General features: G+C 33.8%; 2 protein-coding genes across 6 annotated transcripts in view; both read right to left on the bottom strand.

The window, feature by feature from the left end:
* MLF1 (myeloid leukemia factor 1) overlaps positions 1-16,172 on the bottom strand; it is a 919,514-nt gene that overhangs the window by 68,103 nt on the left and 835,239 nt on the right. The window lies entirely within an intron of this gene.
* The window catches only part of RSRC1 (arginine and serine rich coiled-coil 1), a 405,306-nt gene that overhangs the window by 5,477 nt on the left and 383,657 nt on the right, over positions 1-16,172 (bottom strand). For all 5 annotated transcript variants that reach the window (XM_050779881.1, XM_050779882.1, XM_050779884.1 and 2 more), the window contains one exon: positions 2,174-2,280. In XM_050779881.1, coding sequence (XP_050635838.1) covers positions 2,174-2,280 — 107 coding nt within the window. The remainder of the gene's footprint in view (positions 1-2,173; positions 2,281-16,172) is intronic.

The raw sequence follows: 16,172 nt of genomic DNA, 5'->3' as shown, positions 1-16,172 counted from the left end.
TAGTTAAATCAATATGTGTTGCAGGAGACACAGTGTCTAGCATGTCACTGGTAATAGCCACTTTTCTGGTAAAAGCTCCCTAGCTTAATTAGTGGAATTAACACAGTTAAACAAAGACTGTACCAACTGAAGGGGTGGCCAGCATACAAAAGCCTTTTTTTTTTTAAGGGATACAAACTTTATATCAAAGTGTACAAAACTGTCCAGGAGAAAAATCTGTTGAAACTAGGGTCATGGGTAATTCAGTCCTCAAGTGAGTTAATCCTTGCTATGCATCAGGGATAGTCCATCATATCTTTCCATGATCTGGATAAAAGGGTCCACAAGATAATTTACCTCCTTTTGCTAAGTAATCTCCTCATAAATAATTCAGCTTCTTGGGCATCCTGAATCCTCGCCTTATATTGCAGATACAGATATTTTAGAGTCTAGGCAGGGATATCACTTTCTAAAGTAATAAACTGTCCCTTTGTTCTATATTTCAGTCAAGTGTGAATTTATTCATTGTTAGACTGTCACTGATCTTCTGATCATTCTGAAGTGTAGTGACTAATAAAAGTCCAGTAAGACTTCAGACTATTGTATATTCACCAAGATAAATGCCACCTTATGAAGTTTTCTAGCATATTCTCCTGTTAGCACTACTTCCTACCTTTCGATGCATGCTTTGTTGGAGGCATTGAATTGAAAATAAGTTTAAAGGGAGAAATTAACAATTAGTACCAAGTGAGAAAAAGTTGTTTAGTAGAAAACCCAGTGTATTGACTATGGAAGAATAAGCATTTCTACATAATTAAAATGCTAGTTTATCATAAGAGAGTCCAATAAAAACTGGGTGTCAGGGTAAACTTCACAAACAAATATGAGGAAAGCAAGTTTTAAAATAAATTATAGTAATTCCATTAGGATATATGAATGGCCTTATAATATGTAAGACTAAGATTAAATAAAATGGGCAACTACATTTATGAATGTTCATTTCACGGCCCCAATTTTTTTAGGAGTTGTGCTGGCAAACTACCAAAAGTTCAAAGGAAATCAACAAAATGGCAACACAAGGACCACAGATTATCCAGGGCTATCTGATCCTACGCCTGACATGTAGTATATGCTCAATACATCTCTCCTGAATAAATTATTTTAAAAAGTATGTGGTAATTGAAAAGACTTTAATCTCACTAATAACAAAAGAAGTGCTAATGGAAACAGGCCAATTTTTACCTATTAGGTCAGTAAACATGATAAACCTGATAGGATTGGGTGCCAACCAAGATATCTGTGGGAGGCAGTTATCTCTTTGAACTTTTGGGTAGAATTTGAATTGGCAGAATATTTTCAGAGGGTGACTTGGAAACATGTATTAAAACAATGTTAACCTTTAACAAGTAATTCCATCTTAAAATTTTATTTTGAAAAGATAATAAATATGAACTTAAAATCTCTGAAGTTAAAACTACTTATTTGATATCAGAGGAAAAATAACCGTCAGGAGACATCAACAGGATATTATACAGCCATTAATACAATTTATGGATGGAGAATATTTTAGAGTGTTAATTATAACCATATTTTCATTATATGAATGTTATTAAAGAATACATGTATTTCCTAGAATACCTTTTCCTACAATAGAAACCTAATTCCTAAAAGCAGTCCTACCAATGAATGAAAGAATAAAATATTCAATGGAAGTAAAATGTCAGTCAAAGCTCCTTTACCACAGTCAAATAAATGATAACCATCTGGGCAAAGAATGAAGATATATGTGACAATATGGGTATTAGTTTTTATTATTAAAGCCCTTTTCTAACTTTTCTCTAGCAATGTCAATTCAAAACGTAGATGTACACATTTGAAAAGAAAACCGTGTATGTTAAGAAATGTGCATTACTGTTATAGAACTATTTTGTTGACATATTATTTTGTCTTCTTGGTGAATTTAAAAATAAAAATGACATCTGACACATTTTATAGTATTTTTTATACAAATTAAACTTGTATTAAAGTGATTAAGTGAGTCTCCCTGATTTGTTTTCTCTCTCTCAGCAACATGGCTGACACTCTTGCTTTACTTCATCTATTAGAAGAAACACATTTAAGTAAAATCCATTAATAAAGCATCTCTTCAGATAGAATCCAAAGGTTTACTCATAATGGGTGGATAAAAACTTACCTTTTTGACTTCTTTACTTGATCTGAATGTCTGCTGAACAAAAGAATCACTTTCAATAGCTTCAATTTCTTTCACTCTTTTCACTTGTTCTACCAGGGTGGCTTGGTCTGAAAAAGAGGGTATAATGTCAGTGTATTTTGGTGTAAGCATGTTAATAACGCCATACCTAAGCAATGTTCTTTCTATGAAGAAATTTTACTACTTATGAAATTTAATTGGATAAAAAGACATTATAAATTAAGCTACAACAAGAAACTCTTTTGTTTTGAGATCCACAAATACAATATTCCTATGAATTAAGACTCATACTCAAAACCTAAAACACTGCTAAGAAGGCACTGCTATAACGATCTCAGCTAATCTGGTGGGGGGGCTTTTTCTTAAACTTTAACATTTTATCATGGAAATACACATAAAAGGAATAAGGGCACAGTGAATCCACCTGTATGCAATGCTCAGCTTCTATAACCATTAACTTTCTGTTATTCTTATTTAATCAATCTATCTATATCCACCTCAATTTTTTTGGGTGGATCTGATATATTTAAAAGTAAATCCCAGGCATCATACCATTTTATCCCTAAATATTTTAGTAGGCATCTCCAACAGATAAGAACTTAAATAAAAAGAACAATAACTTGAAAATTTTCACAACTAAAAATATTATCTATAATTCCTTAATTTGATTACATCTATAAATATTCCATATTTGATTTTCACTGATTGTAAAAAAGTCTCTTTATAGTTGGTTTGTTTGAAATAGGATCCAAACAAGGTCTATACATTGCACTGGGTTGATAAGTACCTTAAGTCTCCTTTTATCACTTACAGTCCACTGCCTTTCCCTTTCATTGCCATTTATTCACTGAAGAATCTGAATCATGTATCTTGTAAAATTTCTAGATTCTGGATCTGGCTGATTTTATTCTCATGATATTACTTAACATGTTCCTCTATTTCCCATGTTTTGTGTAAACCACTAGTGAAACCCAAAGGCTTAATTACATTAAGGTTCAATTTCTTTTGGTGAAGAATACATCATAAATGATGCTGTGTCATTCCTATTACATCATATCAGGATGCACGTTTCCTACTTTTAGTGGTTAAGATTGATCAGTGGGGACAAGGTGAGTCAGTCTGACCCCTTAGAAAGTTCCCCATCAATCTTTCACTTAGCAAATTAGCAACACTGTTTGTTGCTTTGAGCCATTATTTCATTAGAGGTTGTAAAATGGTGATACTCTATCATTCTTCCTGCATTTATTAGCTCTGATTCTTCTATAATGAAGAACATTTCCTCATTGACTATTCAGTGACTGTGAAATACAGCCTATATAGGAAAGTCACAATAGATGTTTGATTCTTTCCCTTTATCAATTTTGGTCCAAAGGTGACCAAAGATGGTCATTATGAATTCATGAATATTTGTTTATTTAATGTACTTCAGTCCATGGTAGTCATTTTCTTATTTTGATGCTTCAATTGTTTCATTTTTGGGTAGTGGGATCCTCTTGAAGTTGATTCCTATAGCCTTTCAATATAATCCCCAGTAGTTATGGCTTAATAAGAGTTGTAGGATCATCTTGAACAGTTTCTGTCCCAGACCTGAAATCAGCCATTTCTCCAAAGAACTCAGGCTCTTCATAATGGAGAATAATATTTATAGACAACAATCTGGGTACTAGGGGTATTCATTGCTACTGAATTGTCAGTGCTTCTGAACCTCTTCAGTATGTGAGATACAAAGTACATGCTTTTAGAAGGAAACAGTTAATATGAGTTTATGCTGATACTACCAACCAAATTAAAGATTTTAGGATCTTAAAAGTCTTTTATTTTATATTTGTATATCCTTTTTCTTACTCTAAAAATCTTAGGCTCTAATGATATGACCAAAAGTATTTGTTTTTCTTAATATGTATATGTATTAATTTCAAAATAACAGGACAAACATTACTATTAATAACAAGATGTATTAACACAGTTTAAAATTTTGTTATGGTCTTTGACCTTAGGATTTATTCCACTGCTGAAATGCTAAAATACTGTGCTTTAAAGTCATGAAATAATTCTCTGCATAATTATGCTATTAATTTGATATACAATTAGGTTTGTTTCAGTTAATTGAAACAATTTTTCAGGTCTTGCTTTGTGATTAATGTTCATTTTTTAGTTGCAAAAAATATTTACATGATTCTAAGGTCAAAATTTAAAACACCATTCACAAGTCTAGAATGTCCCTAGTTCTCACTCCAATCTAGAGATAACCATTTTTACTAAGTTTGTGTTTATCCTTCCATTGTTTATTTTTGAAAATATAAGTATATTCTTTTCTTGCTTACATAAAATTAGCATACTATGTACTATTATGTATATTACCTTTTTCAATTAACATTTCTTCACTTTTACTCCACAGCAGCTAAGAGAGTTCTGCATTCTATTTTATAATAGAATAGCATTATATTTCATAGTTTGATGATAGTTTTTTCCACTAATGCCCTAGGGATGGTTAGTTGTTTCTAGTCTTTTGCTTTCACAGTTACAGCTTTAATAAACAGCCATGTGCATGTGTAATTTCATATTTTTGTATTTTCATATTTTTATATTTCAGTTTTTTCACATGCTAGCTGGGCAGAAAAATGTAACATAATGACTTACACCCTTGCTGTTTAAATTCATTTTAAGCTGATGTGAAGACATAGTTGAATTAGGAATGATTGTATACTCAGCTAAGGCACTTAAAAATTTTGGGATTTAGGGTTCATGGAGAATAGTCACATTTACTTAACAATAGTAATAAGTGGTTTGACACGAACGTGGAGTTTTTTGCAGCAAATCAATTTTTATAGCAGCTTTATCCTTTCAAGGATAAAGCTGTTATATAGCTGTTGTTATATAGCTGTTGTTATAGAGATAAATATAAAGAGTATTAAAGGAAAACTGGTTTCATAAATTCAACAAAAATATTATCTGACAAAATCTTTGTCTCAACTTCTGACCAATCACAATTTATAAAGATACAGTCTTGTGCAACTCCAGTCTATTTCTGGGAAAGATGGCTCTTATGAAGATGTGTCCCTGACAGCTGAAACCAGTCTTTTCTCTTGTGAGAAATAACCACATGAGAATGAAATGCTTGAAAGTAGCAGCCAACACAGACAATACTCCCATCTTTGGAAGAATATATCTTCCCACATAATAAAACCAAGCACTATCAGAGTGCCATGTAAGAGTAAATAGTCCCACATGCTTTATACAATGAAAGCGCCTCTAGATTTTAATTATGCAATATACTAACTGAGCATGTGAAATGAGAGAAGATTCTTTGCCCAGCTAATTTATTAATATTAACACATCCCATACAAGCAGATAAATTTTTTATTAATTACATATATAATAATGTTAATATAGCAAAGGAAAGTCATAATGGGTACTAGTCTGTATAATCCAACTTTAATGTCGATATGAAAACTACTTTTGTCTGTATAGGTCTTAGTTAATTTCACTGGAATTATTTCACAGTCACTAATTCCCAACAAAAAGACATTATTTCTGACCTCAGAATGATGTCTCATATGAATGAAATGTTGGACCTCTTGAATTTTTTCTCTAAACATATTCTCTATTTGAAATTGCAAAGGACATCATTAGTATTAAATGTCAGAGGTGACCTCACAAACAGTACTTGATGTCTAAAGCTTGCAGTGTTTGTAGCTTTAAATTTGAACATACAACCAGCTCCTAATACAAATAAAAGTGTTATCATAGAGGCTTGCCAAAGCCAGTATGCTTAACAAAATAGCATTGGAAAAATTATAAAGGAAAGAAGGAGAAAGATTACAGAAAAACAACATTATCTTTGTGCTTCTTTAAAGATCACTTCACAACTAACAAAGTGACAGAGCAGATAGGAGAAAACCAGTCTGCCTTACTCACAATATGAAAATACACCAACATAGCTTTTTTTGTTTCAATTTGGGAATCATTTTACTGGTTGTAAGAGCATGTTAAATTAAAATTTGAAAGATTCACAAGAGATTTACATTTTCGGCTTTACAGTACCTCAGCTCTATCCTGTATGAAAATAGACATAAAAATGTTTTAAGGCCGGGCGCGGTGGCTCAAGCCTGTAATCCCAGCACTTTGGGAGGCCGAGATGGCGGATCACGAGGTCAGGAGATCGAGACCATCCTGGCTAACACGGTGAAACCCCGTCTCTACTAAAAAAAAAAAATACAAAAAACTAGCCAGGCGCGGTGGCAGGCGCCTGTAGTCCCAGCTACTCGGGAGGCTGAGGCAGGAGAATGGCGTGAACCCGGGAGGCGGAGCTTGCAGTGAGCTGAGATCCGGCCACTGCACTCCAGCCTGGGCGACAGAGCGAGACTCCGTCTCACAAAAAAAAAAAAAAAAAAAAAAAAAAAAAAAAAAAGTTTTACATTGCTTCTTACTCAAAATTCTAATGTGAATGACCACAAATGTACGTCTTGAGTATAACTCTGTCATTTTGGGAAGCAGAATAACACACATCAATAATATATATTATGTTGTTTTAAATTCAGTTTCTTAAGCTATTCATGTCAATTTATCATTTAACAATTTTGTGCCAATTTTAAGACTGGGAAAATGTGATTTAAAATGTATTATGGTTTGTATGTGCTGCATAAATACCCAACACACACAGTATCTTGTATTCATTAGCCATGAAGTAAAATTAAAGACAAGTAACAAAGTTACTGGGAGAATTAATATAGGATATTTAAAAACATTTACATGGTAAACATGAAGGAAACATACCATTAGTACTTGATGATTTTTTAATAAACATATTACTGGTAAATAAAATAACTTTCATATGTTGTTTGCCAGATGTTAATGGAAGGGATATATACTTCATAATAAAATAAAAAATAATAGACTCAGAAAGCCAAGTCATTACAGACCACAACAATCAATACTTAACTCAAAGTATAGAAAATCATTTTCCTTTTGTGATGAAAAATTTAAAAAAATTTTATTAGTTACTCTTGATGTTTATAGTATAAAAATTAGGCTCTCCTGCTTCTTAAGTTATATTTGACAATGAATTTCACATTTCATAACACAGAATTTTCTTCAAAAATACCAAATGTTATACAAATTTTAAAATTAGTAAATAAAGATGATAAGGTCCAATATCAATCTTCATTTGAAAAGAAAATTTTAGTCTTTTCATACTGCATTTGTAGATTACAAACATAAATCAATCTCCTCTAATAGTAATGCCGGGCTGGGAACTGCAGATGGCACTATTGCCCCAGATGTGATCATGACAAGTAACCAGCAGCTTCAACTGACTCCTTTGAAATGTTAATATTTTATGAATTTTCCCAAAGTTAAAATGCATCTTATGTTACAAAAAATTTGGGTCAGTTGGCCCCACAGTTACTGAGTTACTTATGTTACTATTCCAGAAAAAAAATATGTACTAATACTATTGCTACAAATACATAAATAATACAAAAGATTATCTTATTTTCATATTAAATGAGCTCAAATTTTAGTCAATAATAAAAACATTTTAAAAATTCCTTCTTATGTTACAAGACAGATAATAAAAAACTTTGAAATGTAAAGTATTTTTAAGTGCTTTACAAGAACAACAAAAAAGCAAACAATAATACATTTGTATGGTAAAGCTGGCTATTCAATTAAATTTGTGAACAAACAAAACATCTCATAAAGCTTACTTGGAATTCTAAAGTTTTACATTTCTCATGAACACAGGTTTCAAATAAGTGAGCACATCCAATTGTTTTCCCTTTCAAAACAGTACATTTTAAATGTTTCTTTTAGAACACATACAAGGCAAGCATTATAAATCCATCCAGCTCCAACATTTTGAGGTTGTTCATGAGACCAATATTGTCGAGAACAAATTTCCAGAACTGATATACACAAATAATTTAAAAGATGAGAAAACTTCTTAAGTGGAATAGGGCTTTTCTGTTAGTCTTCTGGAAGCTTATGCTACAGGACCACGTTACATATGCTGACAAGGCTCCTGAAGTGTCTCTGAAAGCAACTCCACTTTGGATGGGATCCAAGACAAACTCACCTTAAACTGCTTACTATATTAGATTAAGTAATAGGAATAATGTTAATGTGACTGTACCAATGAAGAAGGATTTCTGTTAAATATTTTAATAAGTGAAAGTGAACCGGGCATCAGGCTAGGCTTTATTAAAAACAAAATCCACACTGAATGTCTCATTCAGCTCTTCTCACCTGGAATGCTCTCACCTTCTCTTAATCCCCCGTCATTTAAGGCCATGCCTGATGCCCACCTTGTGATGATGCCACCCCTTGCCACCTCTTGCATAATTCATTTGGCTTTTGGCATATGCTGCCTTGCAAATCTCTTCTTGAATGAAAGCTTCTTCTCCCCAGCTAGAGGGGACATACCTCTTTGTGTCACCTCCAGAACTTAGTGGAGTGTGCTCTATTATTTAGTAGGCAGTCAATAAACATTTGTTGAATAACTGAAAATCAAATGGCAGTAAAGTTACCATTAAAAAATAAAACTTCATGGAAGAAAATGTCAAATTATATAAAGTTTTTGTAACTTAAAAAATTAAATGTCTTTCAGTGGTGAGTTTTAAGGGCTCTGGGTTTGGGCTATCTGGGTTAAACCCTGTCTCTGCTACATACTAGCTGTGTGGCTTTGGGCAAGTGGTTCAACAGTGTTGGTCTCCGTTTTCTCATCTATGGCATGGAGATAATAATAGCCTAAACATCATAGGATGATTAAGAGATTCCCCCCTCACTTCTTCCCTCCCTTCCTCCCTCCATCCCTCTCTTTTCAAATAAGTGAGGACATTCAATGTGCCAGGCACTGTTCCACTAGTACACTGTTCCAAGTCCATACTAGGACTTGGAAATGAATAAGAGCTTCTTCCTTCATGAGCTTATGTTTTAATGAGGGAGACAAATAATGAACAAGTAAATAATATAATATCAAGGAAAATAGAGCAGGCTAGAGGGCTAGAAAGGAGGAAAGTAAACTATTTCAGATGGGGTAACCAGAGAAGAACTCTCTGACATGGTGGTATTTCAGAAGGCAAAAATGATATGAAAAAGCAAGACACAAAAATCTGGGAGATGATAACCTGTGCTCTGCACAGGGATAGGGAAACATTAAAAGCACTTAAGAAATGGTAGCAGATATAGGAAGCAGAGCATAAACAAAAGTGCTCATTTAGTAACAGTACTAAAGACGTGGAAGTTGGCTAAACAGTTCTTATATAAATCTGTATATTTCTGACAGTATGGTTTATAATAAGCTGGCAACATTTTAGAGTTCAGGCAAGTAGAAAATGGCTTTAGCTCATACATCTTCTGGTAAACCTGTGGTGTGCCAGGATGTGGAAATGACAGAAGGAGGAGAGAAGGAGCAGAAGCAGTGGAGGACAGGCCTGCACACATCTATGATAAGGCACAAAAGGTCCAGCTGAATTTTATCACCCACCAAGACACTGGAGTCCACTGTGATTCACTGAATGCTGTAGGCTGAGTAGGAAAGTGGTATTTTGCTGACACGTGGTTACCCAGGCTTCAGTGACAGAAACGGGAAATCTTCTCACTTCCTAATGGATGTCTTATAACACAAACTACCCAAAATGACAGTTATGTGGTAGAAACCATGTTTTAAAGCAAACATGTTTTGTTCTGGTGTATATATGTCCACAGTAATTTTTGTTTTCATCATCGATATATGTAATACCTTTCCAGTGGGGAAGGTCATAGAAGTGAATTTTTCATTTAAGTCATTGTTTAAAAGGCCAGATGGGCTGTTCTGGTAGCAGAAGTAAGTAATAGTAACAGCAATAGAAATTTAAGGCACTCTGTGCTGAGTACTTCACATGGATTACCTCATTTAAATATTATGACAATGAGGAATAACACTGTTATCCTCATTGTAAAGATAAGAAACTGAGGCTAATAAGTAACTTGGTGACGGCCACATGGCTAGTTGGTGGTAGAACTGTGATTCAATCCCTGAATTGTGACCTCGTCATTATTTTCCAGTCAAATGAATTCTTTACCCACTCCTGCCAAGCAACAATTTATTTTTTCCCCACTCCATCCATTTATAATAAATAATAAGTATTCTTGGTATTGTCCTTATTCTGTATTTTAATGCTTACTCATTCAGTAAAATACAATGTAGCTTCATTTGTAGGGGAGAGATTCATATATACATGCATATATACATAAATATATATAATATTTTATGTAATGTCTTACTCTTCTGGCATTATCTTGAACTAGATTACAGATGTGTGTTTTCAGAATTTCAAATGTGAAACATTTGAAATTTTTAAAGGGATATATATATGTCACATCTAGAAAACCTTTATAAATGACTTAAAAAAATAAAGTTTCTAAAAACCTAGCGTTTTTTTCCCTTAAGCCTGCAAACAACCTAAGTAGGAAATTGTCACTTTAAGTTGCTCTTTATTTACTGTTCAGCAATTGTTACAAAAAACAAGAATGGTTTCCATGAATTTGGTTAAACCAACAACCACTAAATAGTCCCAAAATATAGACTATTGCCTTATGCTTATTGCAAATGTAATCAACATTGGTAGTCAAATCCACTTTAATAGAGTGGTAAGAATTCATAATCTCAACAAAACTAAAACTACTGGAAGTTTTCTTATTTTAATAGGGTAGGAAAAAGGAATATAATTTGATGTATACCAGATTAAAAGGTCAGAATACAGATTCTGCAGTTGCTGTTTGCTGTCCATTTTAATTCTAGAATCCTTATCGACTCTAATTAAAATTCTGTAGATGGAAGAGTTGTATGTTTCTAAGGAACTTGCAGTGAATGCTGTCTGCCAGCCATCTCTAAACACCCCATAACCACACACAACTCGCCTGTCAGGAGAGCTAATGCAGACATCGCAGGGCACACACATTTGTCACTGTGGCTAATATCAGAGATATGCAGCTCTTTTTTCTTAGCACACAAAAGCAAGATATGTAATTCAATGCTCAATTTACCCTTGTCTCGCAGGAGATTTTCCCCCGCTAATTGATAGAAATTAAGCCATTAATCAAGCCACTAGCCATCATTCAAACCAGGAAAGATGAATACAAACTTTCATCATAACCACCTTCCCCATTTTAGTGTTCATTAGCATTAATTTTTAATGCAATTATGCTATTCTTTTACGCTGAGCTCATAAATTACTGCTCTTTTGTTGCTGGCTGGCCTTGTAAAATCCAAACTAATGCTTTGTGCTCTGATCTTAAAGGCAATTACTAGGTTCTTCTATCTTTTATATCTTTGCATCCCCAATAACCTTTATATATAATGAACATCCATGACTGACTATGCCTGTTTTTTTTAATGCCTCTATATAAATCTCTATGAATATATAAATGCAGTCAAATGTGTCTAAAATAAACATATATATACACATACCACATACATTACAAAATATAGACATTAATATAAAAATAAGATCTCACAAATTCATATTGAAGTTCAGGTTCACATATAAAGATATCGTTATGATTTCTCATGATAAAAACATACTGCATTATTGTATTGAAGTTATACATTTTATAATGAATTAGGGAAAAGAGAATATTAATAGTAGCTAATTATTATACATATTTGCAAGGGTGGAACAGCTACTAAAAACAGAAATAATAACTTTGAATTTCAAAATCTCTTAGTTCTTTACCCAGGTTTACTGTCTCATGTTTAAATCTTTATTTTTAAAAAATTGTGTTGAAACTTGAAAATCAATGAGAAGGAAATGAGGAATATTAGAAGACCAGAAAAACCATTTATCTAAAAGTGTGTTTTTATAAGCACATATAATACCTCCAGAGTCTTATATTTTACAAAGTGGATATATTGGTTTATTAGAGGATGGTAGTAAAATGAAAAGACAGAGTTTCCAGAAATAAATACTAAACCCAGAGGCAACATATCTACTTAGTTCTCTATTCTACAGAAGGCAACAAGATGTATTCTCCTTATATTCTCCAAAAAGCATTGATTAGGGTCACTCCTATGTGCAAAGGAGATTAAAAAAAAATCTCCAACTCTCTTCTTGCATCATCCCATTAATGTCTTTGTCTCTGCAAGTTTTTATGTCTGGCCACCCACTAACTAGAGAAAGGGTACATGTATGGCATTAAGATTAATGAACTAAAACTTACTGGAAGATGTCAGCAGTGCTGATGTTGGTGCCAGCCCAGTCACCTTGGAGTTACATGGTTGCAACCTACCCCTAACACCATGGGACTGGGAGTATATTCAGAAGTGGGGAGTATATTCAGAAGTCTTTTACCAAAAAAAAAAAAAAAAAAAAAAAAAGAGATTTTGAATTATTAACTTCTTAAGATATAGATATGGTGATGACTGACTTGAATTAATATTTTATCTCCTCTCATAGTTCTTTACTAGTTTTCATCTTTAAGAAAAAGTCCTACATGGATTAGAAGCAGTTAGGCTAAATTCTATAATGACTGGATTCCCTGAACCAGGGGACTTATTATGCAAGGAAAAGCAGACAGCTTAAGTCCAAGTCTTTTGTGATCTGTTCTTTTATGATGTCAGAAGCAAATGGATACCTAACATAATTGTATTTGAACAACTGGAACATCAGTAGGTATAAAGTTATGAGTTCTAATACCTCTTCTTGTAAGCATATTATGTTTGGACTCATAAGTTTAGAGAAAATAGTTTATGGTCCCATGTGCCTTAATTTCTCTGAACAGAGCTAATAAAAATACTGGGGTTCAGAAATAGGAAATTAATTTAGTTAACATGTATTTATGCCAGGTGCTAGCTAGGTGTTGGAGATTTCTGGTTGAGATTTCCGGTTGCTCTCTCAGAGTTCATTGGCAAATCAAACTAATTCTTATTTAGAACTTTTATTTGCAAGCAGTTAAGATCTGACTGTACAGTGGTTAGGACAGGGATTTGTTGTGCTTGCAAAGTGCCTTAGCATGTTTCACTTGATCCTAATTTTTGGTAATAAGTAATATACCCATTTCTAAGTTCAAGATATACTATTAGAGCTAGAGTTTGGAATATGAAACCAAGTCTTAGTACTTCAAATATCCTCTATGCTTCCCATTGCACTAGGTTGCTCCGTAGCCTTTCAATCTCTGATAACCTTACATGATTAATAGTTATGATCGTACATGCTTATTTTATCGATTGTATATACAATTTTGATCCTTTAAACAGAGGTGGGATAGGGAGGATGGTAGATGTGAGATGATGTTAATTTCTCTTTTCTAAAAGCAGAGTATTATGCTATAATATCAATAATGAAGTGCATCATATAAAATCACAAGGTTTAAAGAAACCACCAAATACTTCGAATTGCACTTAAAGTACTAGCTTTACTGAAGTATAATTTATCTATAACTGTGCCTATCAAAGCATACAATTTGGTGAGTTTTGGTACATGTTAATCCTGTGTTACCACTACAACAATCAATATATAGAACACGTCCATTGTCACCAAGAATTTTCTTGTGTGTCTCTACAGTCAATTTCTATCTCTACCCTGACCCCCAGACAATGACAGATCTGCTTCCTGCCACTTTAGATTAGTCTGCATTTTCTAGACTTTCATATAAATTGCATACTCTTTCATGTCTGATGTCTTTCACTCAGCATAATGTTTCTGAGATAAATCCATGTTGTTGGGTACATCTGTGGTAATGCTAGTAGAATTCTATTATATGAATATCTGCAATTTTTAAAATCCGTTCACCTGCGGATGAACATTTGGGTTGTTTCCAGTTTCTGGCTTTTGAGAATAAGTTTGCTATAACATTCATGTACAACTCTTTGTGTGAACATGTTTTTATTTCTCTTGGATAGTAAATACTGCCCTAATACTGAAATAGTTGGATTGTATGGGAGATAAATGTTTAACTTTGTAAGACACTGCCAAACTGATTTCCAAAGTAGTTATACCATTTTATGTTCCCAAGAGCAGTATAGAAGAGTACTGGTACTCCACATCTTCATCAACAGTTGGCATTATCAGATTTTAACTCATAGCCATTCTAATTGGTATACTGTATTTCATTGCTGTTTTAATTTGCATTTCTCTGATGACTAATGATATTGAGCATTTTCTTCATAAGATTATTAGCCATCCATTCTTTTCTGAATGATTTGTTGAAATCTTTTCTTCATTGTTTAATTGGTTGTTTCTCTTATTGAGTTATGAGTTCTTTATATATACTGAATTGAAGTCCTTTGTTAATACGTATTGCTAATATTTGCTTCTATTCTATGACCTGCCTTTTTGTTTCTTAACAGTATCTTTCAAAGAGTAAAACTTTTTACGTTTCAGGAAGTATAATCTATCATTTAAAAAAATGGTTTATGCTTTTTGTGTCTTATCCAAAAAATCTTTGCCTACTCAAGGCTGCAAAAATTTTCTTCTAGAAGTTCTATAGTTTTAGCTTTTATAATTGGGTTTATAATACATTTCAAGCTCATTCTTATGGGTCCCGCATTTTTCTGCTATAAAACTAAAGCTAATTCTTACGTATGATGTGAGGTAAGGGTCAATGTTTCTTTTCCTCAGTAAAAAAATCCAGTTTTTCCAGTAGCATCTGTTGAAAGACTTTCCTTTCCCAATTGAATTGCCTTGGTAGTTTTGTTGAAAATTAACTGATCATATACGTGAGGGTTGAGCAAGGTCTTTCTACCCTGTTCCATTGTTCTATATAAGGGGTCTTAAAAAGTTCATGGAAAATGTACATTATAGAAAAACTGTATGGATTTCAATTTTGTCTGTATCAAAGTAAACTTGAATGAACTTGTCATAACATGTCTGAATAGGATCTAGTTTGAGGGACTAAGAAGGATATGACATCAGTTTGAAAAGAGCCCTTATCAGAATATGAATTCTGCAAAAACCGAAGCAAGAACCAACATTAAATTTATAATGAAGCTTGGGTGAAAGAATGGTGAAATCATTGATGCCTTTATGATAAGTTTATGGGGACAATGCCCCAAAGAAATCAGCAGTTTACAAATCCTTTTAAGAAGCGATGAGATGATATTGCAGGTGAAGCCTGCAGCAGCAGGCCAGGCACATAAATTTACAAGGAAAAAATTCATCTTAATTGTGCCCTAATTGAAGAGGACTGATGATTATCAACACAAACAATAGCTAACACCACAGCCTAAACCACAACTCAATTGATTTAGCTTATGCAATTCTGACTGAAAAATTAAGGTTAAGCAAACTTTCCAATTGATGGGTACCAAAAATGTTGTGCCCAGATGAGATGCAGACAAGAGCAGAGACTTCAATGGAAATTATTAACAGGTGAGATCACATTCTTTTTTTTTTTTTTTTTTTTTTTTTTTTTTTTGAGACGGAGTCTCGCTCTGCCGCCCAGGCTGGAGTGCAGTGGCCAGATCTCAGCTCACTGCAAGCTCCGCCTCCCGGGTTCACGCCATTCTCCTGCCTCAGCCTCCCGAGTAGTTGGGACTACAGGCGCCCGCCACCGCGCCCGGCTAGTTTTTTGTATTTTTTAGTAGAGACGGGGTTTCACCGTGTTAGCCAGGATGGTCTCGATCTCCTGACCTCGTGATCCGCCCGTCTCGGCCTCCCAAAGTGCTGGGATTACAGGCTTGAGCCACCGCGCCCGGCCCACATTCTTGAAATAATTGTAGCAGGAGATGAAACATGGCTTTGCCTGTATGATGCTGAAGACAAAGCACAATCAAAGCAATGGCAACCAGGAGGAAGTGGTCCAGTCTAAGCAAAAGCAGACTGGTGAAGAGCAAAGGTCATGGGAACACGTTTTTGGGATGCTCAAGGCATTTTGCTTGTTAACTTTCTGGAGGGCCAAAGAACAATACTTATTGAGAGTACTTTAAGAAAAATGGCCAAAGCTTTAGCAGGAAAATGTCTGGGAAAGCTTCACCAGAGAGTCCTTCCCCACTATGACAATG

This window comes from Macaca thibetana, chromosome 2 (genome assembly GCF_024542745.1).
Source record: "Macaca thibetana thibetana isolate TM-01 chromosome 2, ASM2454274v1, whole genome shotgun sequence".
Lineage (NCBI taxonomy): Eukaryota > Metazoa > Chordata > Mammalia > Primates > Cercopithecidae > Macaca > Macaca thibetana.
Note: the sequence above shows the minus strand (reverse complement) of the source record. Positions and strands in the feature narration are given on the sequence as shown.